The 13252-nt window shown below is 38.9% G+C and overlaps 1 protein-coding gene across 6 annotated transcripts in view; it reads right to left on the reverse strand.

The window, feature by feature from the left end:
- Window positions 1-13252, reverse strand: part of Gkap1 (G kinase anchoring protein 1) — a 42202-nt gene that overhangs the window by 25699 nt on the left and 3251 nt on the right. For 5 of the 6 annotated variants that reach the window (XM_055629301.1, XM_055629300.1, XM_055629299.1 and 2 more), the window contains exons 2-4: window positions 7926-8181; window positions 7382-7525; window positions 2707-2784 (exon numbers count right to left, since the gene is read on the reverse strand). In XM_055629301.1, coding sequence (XP_055485276.1) covers window positions 2707-2784; window positions 7382-7525; window positions 7926-8141 — 438 coding nt within the window. In that variant the 5' untranslated portion in view covers window positions 8142-8181. The remainder of the gene's footprint in view (window positions 1-2706; window positions 2785-7381; window positions 7526-7925; window positions 8182-13252) is intronic. The other variant, XM_055629302.1, reaches the window with a different exon arrangement.

Here is a 13252-nt window from a genome sequence, read left to right on the forward strand (position 1 = left end):
TTATTATTATTATTATTATTATTATTATTATTATTATTATTATTATTATTATTCTGAGACAGAGTTTCTCTGAGTAGCCTGGGCTACCCTGGACTCACTTTGTAGACCTGGCTGGCCTAAAACTCACAGAGATCCACCTGCCTCTGCCTTCCTGAGTCCTGGGATTACAGGCGTGTGCCACCACGCCCAGTTCAGTATACCCATTCTTCTTACATGCGCTTCAATATCAAAGTTTCCACTTTACCACCAAAGATTTCTCTCCGTACAGTCATCAGCTGCAATGCTCAACTCTACCATACTGTGTTTATTTGTCAACCAACAACCCCACCTTCCCACTTGATCCTTTACTAAGCGCTCGGTTATAACTCTCTATGCATGGCTACCAATTTTAAGCCTCATCTCATCTACTCTCCCTGCACATCTTATATGCAAATGAGCCATTCCACTAGTTACTAGGGCTCTGTTCTTGCTTAGATGCAGACACAGTCTCTAATCACCTTCTACACTTACAGTATGAGCTTCTAAAATAAAAGCCTGAAATCAATCTAAAAGTCAAAAATACCCAGTATCTTTAGAGAAGACAAGCCTACCACGTGTTCTGATACCATCTCTCTAGGTCCCTAGCCTTCCTAGATCGCTTAATTATAGTTCTTCACGTATAGTATATTCTTTCACACATTGTCTATTGTGTATCTTTGCACACTTTCCCTGAGAGTGCCTACTTTCTTCTGGTCTGCTCAGCAAATAGCTAATAAATCCAGTAAGACGTCAAGAAAAAAAAAAAAAATTTAATCCCAACCCATCACATGCACTGAGAAGCTGTCTGTGCTCTAGTCGTCATGCTGCTAAGTACAGGTGAGTGCCAGCACTTAGGTCTAAGCCAATGGATAGCCCAAACTTTCATTATTTGTCATACAAATTCCCAGGCTAGAATAATCCTGGGAGGGAAGTAGAGAGTTGTATCAGTTTGCATGGTTATTTGAGGATCAGACTTTGGTCCCCAGTCTCATGTAAAAATAAAAACTGGGACAGTAGTGAGGGCCTGTGATCATAAGCAGGGGAAGTAGAGGGGAGGACCCTTGGGCTTGGTGGCCAGCCAATCTAGCTTAGTCTGTGAGCTCCCACTTTAGTAGAGAGCCTGTCTTTAAAAAAAAAAAAAAAAAAAAGATGGACAGAGACTAAAGAAGACACCCGATGCTGACTTCTGGCTTACCCACACACTTGGTTGTACACACACACACACACACACACAAATATACACTATAATGGTTATTTGATTGAAATGTTGATTTGTAAACTCCATGAGTACACTAATACAATTACATAAAACTGGCCTTTACATGAAAAGCAGCAGCAGCACTTCTGCTCTCTTAAGAGTCATTATGGTCTGACAAAAACAATGCTTTGGGGTACTAGGCCTATGAACTTAGCAGGAAAGCTGCCTGGGAACATGATATTTTATCATCTCCGTCGTTTGCTCCACTCCTAAAACAGCTAATACTTTTAGCTTCAGATGACATACATCCAACAACAGTTAATCATTACTGTATGGCCATACCCTAGAAATTAAAATCATATGCAGTAATTCAGAAATAAAAGAGGACCTTGCCAAGCATACCCTCCAAGTCCATTTAAATGGCTAAATTACAGCATAGCTCAACTTTTATCTAAGTGGATACCTAACCATTTTGGTTATAATCATTTTTTATTTTCAAAATATTATGTATTTTCATGTGTAGGGTACTTTGGCTGCCAATGTGTCTGCACTCTTGGGTGCATGCTGTGCCCCAGAAACCAGAAGAGGCCTGGAATTGTGAGTTGTAGGTGGTTGTATGCTGCCATGTGAATGCTAAGTGTCAAGTTTTATTTTTTTGTAGCAAAATCATCTGCTGTATGTCTTAATCCCTTTCTTCCCCTCTCCTGGGACAGAGGCACCAATGGACTGTAGCACAACCAAAGAGGCCTCAATCATGAGAGGGACAATTCTGATCAACCATTAAGTTATAACTTGGATGAATCCAGTGAACAACAGCAAAGTCCAATAACTGCTAAGAATTATGTTACATGAGCTGAATCGCATACAATTTAAATACAGGAACTGGAAGCCAATATTACTTTTCACTTAATACTCCCTAGTCAGAGCTGCACAATGATTCCAACCTCTGGCCTGAGATAGTGCTCACCACACACGCGGAGGTGAGCTCCATGTGCTGCATGGCTGCGCCTCTCTGGCAGGGAGCCTTTAATGGATTCCTGTACACTGCAGTGCTCAGATTTACTTAAACTTCTGAATCTCCTCTTGGGGAGGAAGCAGTGCTACTGACTGCACACACTTGACCACTGAGCTGCACTAAAGCTCCTTAAATGTACTTACACTCTATGTTCATTTAAAATAAAAATAAATCTTCTGGAATTAATTTCATGTCTTTTGTTTGCTTCATCTTGGTTGGAGAAACTCAACATTCCAAGTTGTCATACAAAGTTTGGTTTACTTGTTTCTGTTCCCTCAAAATTTGAAGAGGGAGCCTATCATAGATTTTTGGGGAACACTTTATTTTTTGTAGTGCTAGGGAATGAATCCAGGGCCTAACATTAAATTACATCCCAATCCAAAAGAAGCAATTTTATTAAGTTCAGGAAGGACTGGCCTGAACTTTGACCACTTAAAATTTTTTAAATGCTTAAATTGATTAATATGTTAAGTACCTGTTTGTGCTCTTCATACTCTAATTTACTTAGCAACAACGCCTTCTCAAGATCAGCTTCAAACATTTCAGATGTCAGCTAAAAAAAACAAAACAAAACAAAAAAAAACTCACAATAAGCTTGGTTATGCCATACTCTCAAAATATCCATAATATAAAATAACACAAACAGGGAAAAAAATGAGCTCTAAATGAACATTTATCAGTTCTCCAAAGTTATTTAATCATGCTATCCTAGGAACCTTGTATTGAATAAAAGCACAAATTCCTAGTTTTGGAATTTTTATTTCTCTTTCACTATTAATTTGAGTACCTATCTGTGTCTACATATGATATAGACATTTGGAATTTTTCTCTCTCTAGAATCCCTCATTACTTTGAATAAATATTCAGATATTAGCCTTCGCTTCCCAGGACAGTCAAGCATCTCAACCATTGTAACACAATATACTAACAGCTGAGCTGAATCACCAGCAACAGCAAGCAGGGAAACTGAGCCTAGTCTTTTCTGTTCTTCTAGGTGTTGTCTTCAGATATGTCAAGGGACACCCACCTGACAATCACCCTTGGATGTGGTATCTGCCAACTCTTGCCACTAAGTGTCCCAGAACTTTTTAGTTTCCATCTTTCCTACAGTCTAAGTTTTCAGATTTTAATCACTCCTCAATAAATTTTGCCCAAGTTATTAAGAGTTGTTTATGTTGCTGCTAATGCTTGAAAATATGTAGACTAAAATAGAAATCAATGTCAAAAGGAATGGGTAATACGCTATCCTGAAAGTTATTATCAAACTCTACACATTAAACTTTTCTAACTAAAGTCACCCCTTGAAAGCAACTCCTCTAATCCTACACTGAGATGAAAACAGCAAAACAATTTAGCTTTACGCAGAAACCCACTAAACTAACAAAAAAATACAATGAGAATTAAAATGGTAAATGAGTGCATGCAAGAATCTACGTCCACAGTAAACTTCATCTTCTTACAATAACCTCAAAGGATTGAAGATTAACTGAATTCAAATTAACTAGCAGCAGAAAACAGCACTTTACAATTTAATTATTGGAGCCTAGAGAGATGACTCTGTGGTTATGAGCACTGCTGCTCTTACAGAGGACCAATTCCCAGCACCTACACTGTGGCTCCCAATCATCTGTAACTCCAGTTCCAGAGGATCTAACACCCTCTTCTGACTTCTACAAGCACCAGGTACACACATGTGGTTCACATACATACATGCAGGCCAAATTCCCAGAAACATTAAAAAAAACAAAACAAAACAAAACAAAAAAAAAAAAAACCCCTAAATCAGGGGCTGAAGAGAAGACTCGGAGGTTAAGAGCACTGGCTGCTCTTCCAAAGGTCCTGAGTTCAATTCCCAAAAATCACATGGTGGCTCACAATCATCTATAATGAGATCTGGTGCCCTTTTCTAGCATGCAGTCTTACAGGCAGGCAGAACACTGTATACATAATAAATAAATAAATCTCTTTTTTAAAAGATATTTATTCTGTATACAATGTTCTGCCTGCATGTACATCTGAACTCCAGAAGGGGGCACCAGATTCCATTTCATGGAGGTTGTGAGCCTCCATGTGGTTGCTGGGAATTGAACAGGACCTTTCAGAAGAGCAACCAGCGCTCTTAACCTCTGAGCCTTCTCTCCAGGCCCCAATAAATAAGCCTTAAAAATATAACCTAAGTCACTATAAAGGTAATAAAAAAATAATAAAGTAAAATTGTTTATGTATGTTAGCCATATTAAAGAAAGTATAATCAATTTCTATATCTAAGCTGGGTATAAAATGTTTTGCTCTTAAGTTAAAATATGATGATCTTAACAAAAAGTAAAAAAAATCCAAGTTTATTCTGAACAAACCTGGTTAAATTACCACATAATCCTATTTTAACAATTAATTATAGAAAGAAAATCTGTGATTATTACTAATGTATCATACATTTGGGCTCACATTCCAATGAGTCAGCCAGCAGGACAGATTAGGAAGTCTTGTGAGATATAATTTTCTACAGTAACTCACAGAATTTAAGTGTTAAGGTAGATCACTCTGATAAAGCAATTGAAAAGTGAAAGTGTATATGTGTGTTTTTAAGAGAGTGTCTCACGACATATTCTTAGCTGTCTCAGAACTCACTACATAGACTAGGTTGGTCTCAAACTCATAGAGATCCACTTGCAATATAATTTGAAGTGGAAAAACAAACAAAAAAAAACAAACAAAACAAACACATGGCTCTTCCTGGAATGTGAGTCTAACTAAGTGTGAAAAGCTTAAAGTCTGTCTGCCTTTACTGTGGTGCTGGCAATTGGCCTAAAAGCATGATAAGTCAGTGGAGATAAAGATAGCATCAAGCAAAACTCGGACCAATCCCTTAAATTTACTTTTTTATTAATATAAACTAGTAGACAAGTAAACAAAAATGAACGAAACTTAAATTTTTATAAATAAGAAAAGAACCATAATGGGGACATACTGAGAATTCTCTGAAAATGAATTTTATGTTGACATTTAAAGGACGGAAATAATTTTTAAAAGATTTATTTATTTATTTATTTATTTATTTATTTATTTATTTGGTAGTGTTCTGTCTGCATGTATGCCTACACGCCAGAAGAGGACACTAGACCTCATTATAGATGGTTTTGAGCCACCATGTGGTTGCCAGGAATTGAACTCAGGACCTTTGGAAGAACAGTTAGTGCTCTTAACCTCTTAGCCACTCCAGGCCCCAGAACAACAATAATTTTGATAGGTGGAAAAGGAATAATTGTGGAACAACAATGCTTGCATGTAATGCTCACACTAGCTTATGGAATAAAGCTATCTTATTGGACACTGAAGACCACACTGACACAGACTGACTATTTCTTCTAAGAAAAAGCTATAACTAAGATACCAGGCCTTTCTGTGTGATTTAACAACACGCCCAGTACAAATTCCTCACAGTCCTGAGCCACAGATGAAATCCTTACAGAGAACCATGTGATACATTTTCTTTTCAGAACTACCTGATCATTATGACAGAAAAAGAAAGGTAATCAGAGGTTGTACTGTAAATCAGAGTAGTTTTCCTACATCAGTTTCCAGTAACCTTTTGGCTATTAGGAGAGAGTCTCTCTGGTGAAGACAATGGTAAATTTCATCACTGCCTAGCAGCATGTCACCATCTGGAAATGTCAGTGGCATTAATGCAGGACTCCTGAGCAATAATGGTGCTCATATAATGCTGAGTCTAAAGAAAATATACTGAACACAGTTTACGTGCAAAGTATACTGAAGCTCTCTCTGCCTCCACTAGTTTGCTTGCTTTTGAGACAGGATTTTGCCCTGTTTCCCAGGCTGGGCTGGAACTCAGGAGCTTCCTGTTTCAATTTGCCAAATGGTTAGATACTTGAATTACATGTGTGCCAACTACCCAGCTTTATCTACTTCCTTTAAAACTGGTAACACATGAACGATAGGAAATGGGCCAAATATCTGTTTGAAAAAAAAATGACTGTTTTTCTATGGATCAAATTATGGTTTAACAAATATGCAAATAAACAATGTTTATTTCCTATGCATATAGCATGCATGCACATACACACATTCTCACTCTTCCTTCCCTCATGTGTGTTCTCTTAATAAACACTTAAGAGATACAGAATAAAATACCATATAAATAGGTCAACAGAACAAACATGTCATCACCTGCCAATAAAAAAAAAACACTATGGCCTATAGGAAAAGGTAGAGTAGAAGATGGGACCACCAATAAGCAGAAAGGATTCTGGGATAGAGCCAGGCTCAGGGAGATTCATCTGGGAAGATGTGCGGAGGTCAGACATATGGTACCTGAGCAGGGTTAGTATAAATGGGCTACTTTAAGTTATGATTTAGTCAGAGAAGAGTCTAATTATATGGCTCAGGTATTTGTAGAGGAGGTTGGAGCTGAGAGGAAAAAATGCACCCCTTTACAATCAACAATTTATACCAAGTTAAAAAAAAGTTTTATGTCAAAGTCTTTATATTTAATCAAAACTGTTACTAGATATTTTTAACAGTACATCTGTAGCCCTATAAATATGATTTTTAAAAATTTGAACAATGTAAACAGTCCTGATGAGACCTGATAGACCAGGGTCAGAAGAAGGGGAGGAGGACCTCCCCTATCAGAGGACTGGGGAAGGGGCATGGGAGGAGAAGAGGGAGGGGGCCATAGCTGGGATACAAAGTGAATTAATTGTAATAAATAAAAAAGTATAATACATTGTAATAAATAAATTACTAAATAAAATATTCAAAATACTTTTGAACAAGTATTTTTTAAATCACTGTAACAGTTCTCCAGCCCTTCAAAAACTGAAGTAAGTTAATCATATTTCTCTATGTTCCTACCACTCTTTCATTTGTAAAGAGTAGATGAACACACACACGCACATATACACACCAGGGCTAGAGTTGTAGCTCAAGGGTAGCATACCCAAGGCCCTGAGTCTGATTCTCAGAATCCACAAGCAAAGAAAACATTCAGCTGCTTTGTTCTGACCAATCTAACATACACAATATTCACAGCAGCCACTCCCTCTCAGCAGAGCTGCTCTTCAGAATGGTGGTGACACTCACTCAGGTGTGCTTGACAAACAGCTGGGTAGTTTTCTCTACTCAGCTCTTACCTGTTCATCTCTCTGTCTCCATTCTTGCCAGTTTTCTTCCTTTGACTCCTTCTGGGCTGGGTTTGGCAATGAAAGCTCATGCTGAACGTTGCAAATGGCATGGGAGGATTTCTGGGGAATTTTCTTAAAAGCAAGATTCCTGAGCTAAAAAGTAAGCACAAAATATATTAAATTTAGAGTATCAATGCTAGTGATTTTAATTTTAAAATCTTTTAAAATATTTCTACTATATTAACTTATACAATTGAAAGTTATTTATGGATTTTAATTATCGTTACTCTTAAATTTATTTAAAAGTTTACTACCCAAAGTCTCACTTTGCTGTCCAAGCTGTCAGCACAGCCTCCTGAGAAGCTGGGGAACAAGCACAGGCTGCCGCTTTTAAGACTGTTTTAACCTAAGAGCATGAATACCACGCTGCCCCAGTCTGCTCAGGCAGCTATGTGTTCAGCAAGTAGCTGAGCTCCTGTGATGGGCACAGGGCTGTGACGGGCACAGTGCCTGCTCAGCCTTAGGGAAACACACAAACAACTCCAGTGGCTACCTCATTTGCTTCACTCTGTTGCTGTTCCTTCTTTTTTCTTCTTTTCTCTCTTTTTTTCTCATTTGTAGTTGATTTGTTTCCCAAAGCTTGAGACTTCCCATTATTCCGGCCTTTGCCTTTCCCAGGCTCAGAATCAGAGCCACTGCCACTGTCCACTTGTAACAGGGCAAAACGAGAGGCAGTTGTAAGCACAGAGCTGAGGACTGCTGAAGCCATGGTTCACAATGGTTTAAAGCGCTTGTGCCAACAGTAACTCCTGTGGGCAAGGAGAAGAGGGAGATGAGAAACACACTGAAGAAAACATCTTCTAGTTTCTCAAACAGCCATACATATAAAATACGTTCCTCCTGACATTGCATATGGCAGTGTTTGGATTTGTACCCACAATTCTATTGGCACTAACATATTTTTAACCAAAGTAAACAAAGTTATTCAAAAGAAAATGAGGGTTTTATTTATTTCACAGGTAACAATACAGAACTACAGTCAATAATAATATTCATTTCCACATTTGACTTTAGAAGGTCTTGACTGTCTTTTAAATGCTTCTGTGGTATACACTCACAGTAAGGATCCTAAATCGCCATGGTCTGCCATGAGGAGGAGGAACAGCACTTTTCATTATACACAAAGACCTTCCTTCATGTTTATCACTGACTTCCAAGGAAACAAAAGAAAAATAGAAGAATATTCTTATATTTAATGTTGAACTTTGATTATAAAGACTGAGGCTTACAACTAATTAAAAAAAATGATAAAGACCTCAAATTCCCTCAACCATGAATTCATGACTGGTCCTGTCATTCTTGTCAAAAGCCTATGGCTGCAAGGTCATAGGACCTAGGGGGTACTTATTGCTGGTGTTTTGCTGGAAAGGCATGCCAAACCACCTTGATCAGTGAAGCTCTTAGCCTTGGCAAGAGACATCTTTTGTTTGCAATGGAATGCAAATAAAAGAATAAGTGACTTTGAGTGCTCACTGCATGCAGGAGCCCACTGAGGGCAGAAGAGGGCATTGCATCCCCTATAATTGCTATACAGAACTACCATGTAGGTGGTGAAAACCAAACCTGGGTCCTCTGCAGAGACAGTAAGTGTTGTTGTTTTTAAAGATTCATTTATTTAAGTATATATGTATGTATACAGTATTCTGCCTGTATGTGTGCCAGCAGCAAGAAGAGGGCAGCAAATCTCATTATAGATTCATTATAGATGGTTGTAGCCACCATACGGTTGCTGGGATTTGAACTCAGAACCTTTGGAAGACCAACCAGTGCTCTTAACCTCTGAGCCATAAGCACTAAACGACTCCTTCAGCCTGAAATACCAGCTTTGAAGGATACTGTGTTCTCTTTACACTTCTTCTAAATTCCTGGATGCATATGCTACACTGGGATGGGGCAAGCCAGGTTTGACAGAATCTGAAACCACAATGATTTAAACACTTAATAACCTGTGCTAAGCATGTGCCTTGAACAAAACAATTGTGCCACTTTAAGCTACTAGGATTTTCTGGCTGTTACCGCAGAATAATCCAGCTTCATCATGACGTATTTTAAAGACATAGCCTTTCCATTCTCGAACTGATATTAAAACCACAATTTTTATACTTGAATTGCTCTGAATGAGTTAAATGATTATAAATATCTATTCTAAAAAATGTCTCCAAAGCTCAGAGAATTTTCTTTCTGGAGCACAGAGCAGTCTCCAGTTTATCCTCACAAAGTCTCTTTCAGATCTTTGAACGACCAAGAAAGGCCTAGGAGAGTCATCACCTCTGGACAGTCACCTTTACACAAAGGAGCCTTGCCTGGTGTTTGGTGATAGTTGGCTGTTCATATGCGCGCTGCCTGTCATAGTGATGAGTGTCCTGTCCCTTGGAAATGCACCTGGTCTGACAGCTGCCATCCCTGCAGTTCCTCAGCTGAGCCTGCAGAACTACTGAGAGCTGATGTTGCCATGCTGCAGGTACCCAAGGAGCAAAACACACAGCACAGAAGGAGGAGCCCCAGCTCCTATGAGCAGACTCTAAGCAACAGCTTTACACTGCTAAATACTGACACTTTCCCTCCTTTACTAGCTAATAACATGTCCTTTTAATAGCGCAAAAATCCACATACAAGGTGCATATTTGAACAATGCATACATGTTCTGCAATCAGAGCTCTGTCATCAGTTTAAAACACTTAATGTTAGAAACTCCAACCTAATTTGAATTATTGAATTTATACAAATTCAGTATTTAGTGCCTGTCCTGTTACCTTACATTGTTTTATTTCTCCTGATAACATTATTTTTAAATATGAATGTAAATTAGCTCCATATGTACATTTACAGCTCTCTTTCCAGTTTTGAGATAAGATGCCTTTTCCTTTATGTCAGAAATGCAGATGTCAAATGGTAGAGGGCACTGACCCAGGAGCACAGCCTAGGAGCCAGGGAGTCCAATCTGCTACTCAGTGTGGCCCCTAGATGACCTACTATCGTCTTTCTCTGTGAAATGGGAACAATGGCACTGACTCACCAAGCTGCTGTCAAATCTTAGTAGGTTAGTACATGTATACTGTGTTTAGTGGCACCACAGCCCTTTAATGTTGGCATTTGACTGTAATGTCTTGTATGAGTTAAATGTGGCACAAGTATTTAAAATGTGACTAAGCATAATGACTCTACTACAAAACATGCTCTGAAATGCAAACCAACACTTGCCTATCTAGAAACTAAGGCTTTAACCTTTGAAATCAAAGAAAAAAGCTTTGAGTCAGCAAAGCCCCATCAAGGCCTGATGAGCACACTCGGTGCACGGCAGGACAAACATGTGAGACCCACAACTACAGCTGGGACTGCCTTACACAGGGGACATACACAAGTGCCTCCAGAATGAGTGAAAATGACGAAAGGCAAACAACAGGACCATTAGAATAAACCTTTCAACGGAGAGAAGAACCAACAATAAGCATTCATAAGGCAAAGTTCTCTGAAAAAGGCTGTACCATCTCAACATCTCCAATGTTACAACAACTGCAAAAGGGTAGAGTGCAAAGGGAATAACCCTGAGCAATGCTGAGTCCTTATTCTCACAGGATTAAGGGTGCAAAAAAGGACGGGATAGTGCCAGTCACTTCAACAATAACATAACACATTACTGTAAGTATGTTAAATATTTAATAAAGTAAGTATAGTAAAGATAAAACACTGCCTCCTGACACAGTCTTCCAAAGATAAAATGACAGGGCTCATGTGGTCCCTGTTCTTTTTTTAAGACCAGGGTTCACACCAGGTAGTGGTAGCACTCACTTTTAATCCCACTTTTAATTAAAAAGTGAGGCAGGTGGATCTCTTTGAGTTCAAGGCCAGTCTGGTCTACAGAATGAGTTCCAGGACAGCCAGGGCTACACAGAGAAACCCTGTCTCAAACAAACAAACAAACAAACAAACAAGACCAGGATTCACTGAGTAAGCCAGGCCAGCTTGAGGTCACTCTGAAGCGCAGGCTGGCTTCCCAAGTGCAGGTGACAGGCATGCATGTGAGATAAGACAGGCAGCACATCCTCTACCTCAGCAGCCGTGAGAATTTATGTGCCATGCCTTGGGCAGAGCCATCAGGATTTCTGACGTGGCATGTAAACTTTAAACAAAACAGAATTTAATATAAGAATCACATCTAATTTTATACGTTACCGATACCATTGGCAGTTACTAACAGCTTTTCACTGTTAAGTTCTAATTGTACAAGCATGACTTTTCCTGTTTCCATTTTCCATCTTTTCTTCAGGTACCTGCCAAATTCCTAAACACACCTGTCCTAACACTTTGGTTATTCTCACACCTTCTCTCAAGACACTCTTGCATACACCACAGCTGCTTGCACAATCATAGAAGCCTGCCTTCTTGGACCAGATCTCAAATCACAGGACACGATTCTTCTCCATCCTCTTCCTCCAAGTGGCTACCAAAATGTATAGATTCCCTTCCCTGTTTTTAATCTTAAAATCCAATAAAATGGTCCTTGATATTTTGTTTTGTTTTCTTCTATTTTGATCCTTGACCTTAAAAAAATAAAAAGGAAAAGCTAAATGCTTAGGATTACTCATTGAATTTTCAATGACTCCTATAAAAAACAAAACTTGAAAAGGGAAAATTACTATCTATCCTCCAACCGAAAAAGCAGAATGGACCCAATACAGTGTGGCATTTCCTACCATGCATCAAAATAAACTAGAAAGTTAGAATTGGCAGTCAGATGGTGGCTGTTCATTTCTGAGATGCCCAAGAATGCAAGGGAAGGAGAGCATGCTTCTAAGGGCCTGTTTGCCTCACTAATCAACTTTCCAAGAACTTCCAGAGACAGCCATTTCATGCAATCACCAACTCCTTTAGCCTTAAAAAACACAACTGTGTTGGGTGTGGCAGAGCATGCCTTCAATCCTAGCACTTGGGAGGAGAGGCAGACACGCCTACAAAGGGAGTCCAGGACAGCCAGGGTTACACAGAGAAATCTCCTGTCTCAAAAAACAAAACAAAACCAAAACCAACAACCCTACATCTCCCAAAGTTTTAAAGTGCTTCCTTCAGGGTGTGGCACTCCTTTAGTCTGTGTCCCAAGCTTGAGGATCTTCACCTCCAGGGAGTGACATGGCTCCCTCACTCCTGCTCCTCTTCAAGCATACTTAGTTCTCACATGTTCATCTTCACACTTACATAATTAAGGCGCACAATATAAACGGAAGAACAACAGCCCCCACTAAAGTAGATTTATAAATATGGTGTTTACTATATGGACACATATATTAGTAAATACTACAAAGTAAAGTTTTAAATCAAGAAACCTAAATACAGTTTTGTATTTTTTTTTTTCTCTCCACCCTTTGAGTCTTCCACTAAAAATTAATCTGGTGCTGGGGGAGTAGCTTAGTATGGGACAGCTACTTTGCTTTCCAGGATGACTAACTTTAATGAAAAGGAAACTTTTCCTCCAGAAAATAAAATGGTAAGGCTAGTATAAAGGTTGATGATGACAAAAGAAGTTTACAAGGTAACTTAAATGCTGCAGGGAAAAGTCAGAAGAAACAAGTCTATAATAATAAAAAAAAAGCATGCAATTTATCATTTACAGCTCCATCTCGTATCATTAGAAGACCTTCACTGAGGCTGCAGTAATATCAAACACGCAACGAAATTGCCAGCATTCTCCATACTCTAAAATCCAGCTACCTGCTTCTTTACTATTATGGCATGTTAGATTTCTACAGTGACTCCTCATACTCCGGTTCCTCAGGAACACAAAGTACCAGGGTATCCTGAGCACCGTGGCCCGTTCACTCATCC

Source organism: Psammomys obesus, unplaced genomic scaffold (assembly GCF_907164565.1).
Source record: "Psammomys obesus unplaced genomic scaffold, mPsaObe1.curated_primary_1811, whole genome shotgun sequence".
NCBI classification, from domain to species: domain Eukaryota; kingdom Metazoa; phylum Chordata; class Mammalia; order Rodentia; family Muridae; genus Psammomys; species Psammomys obesus.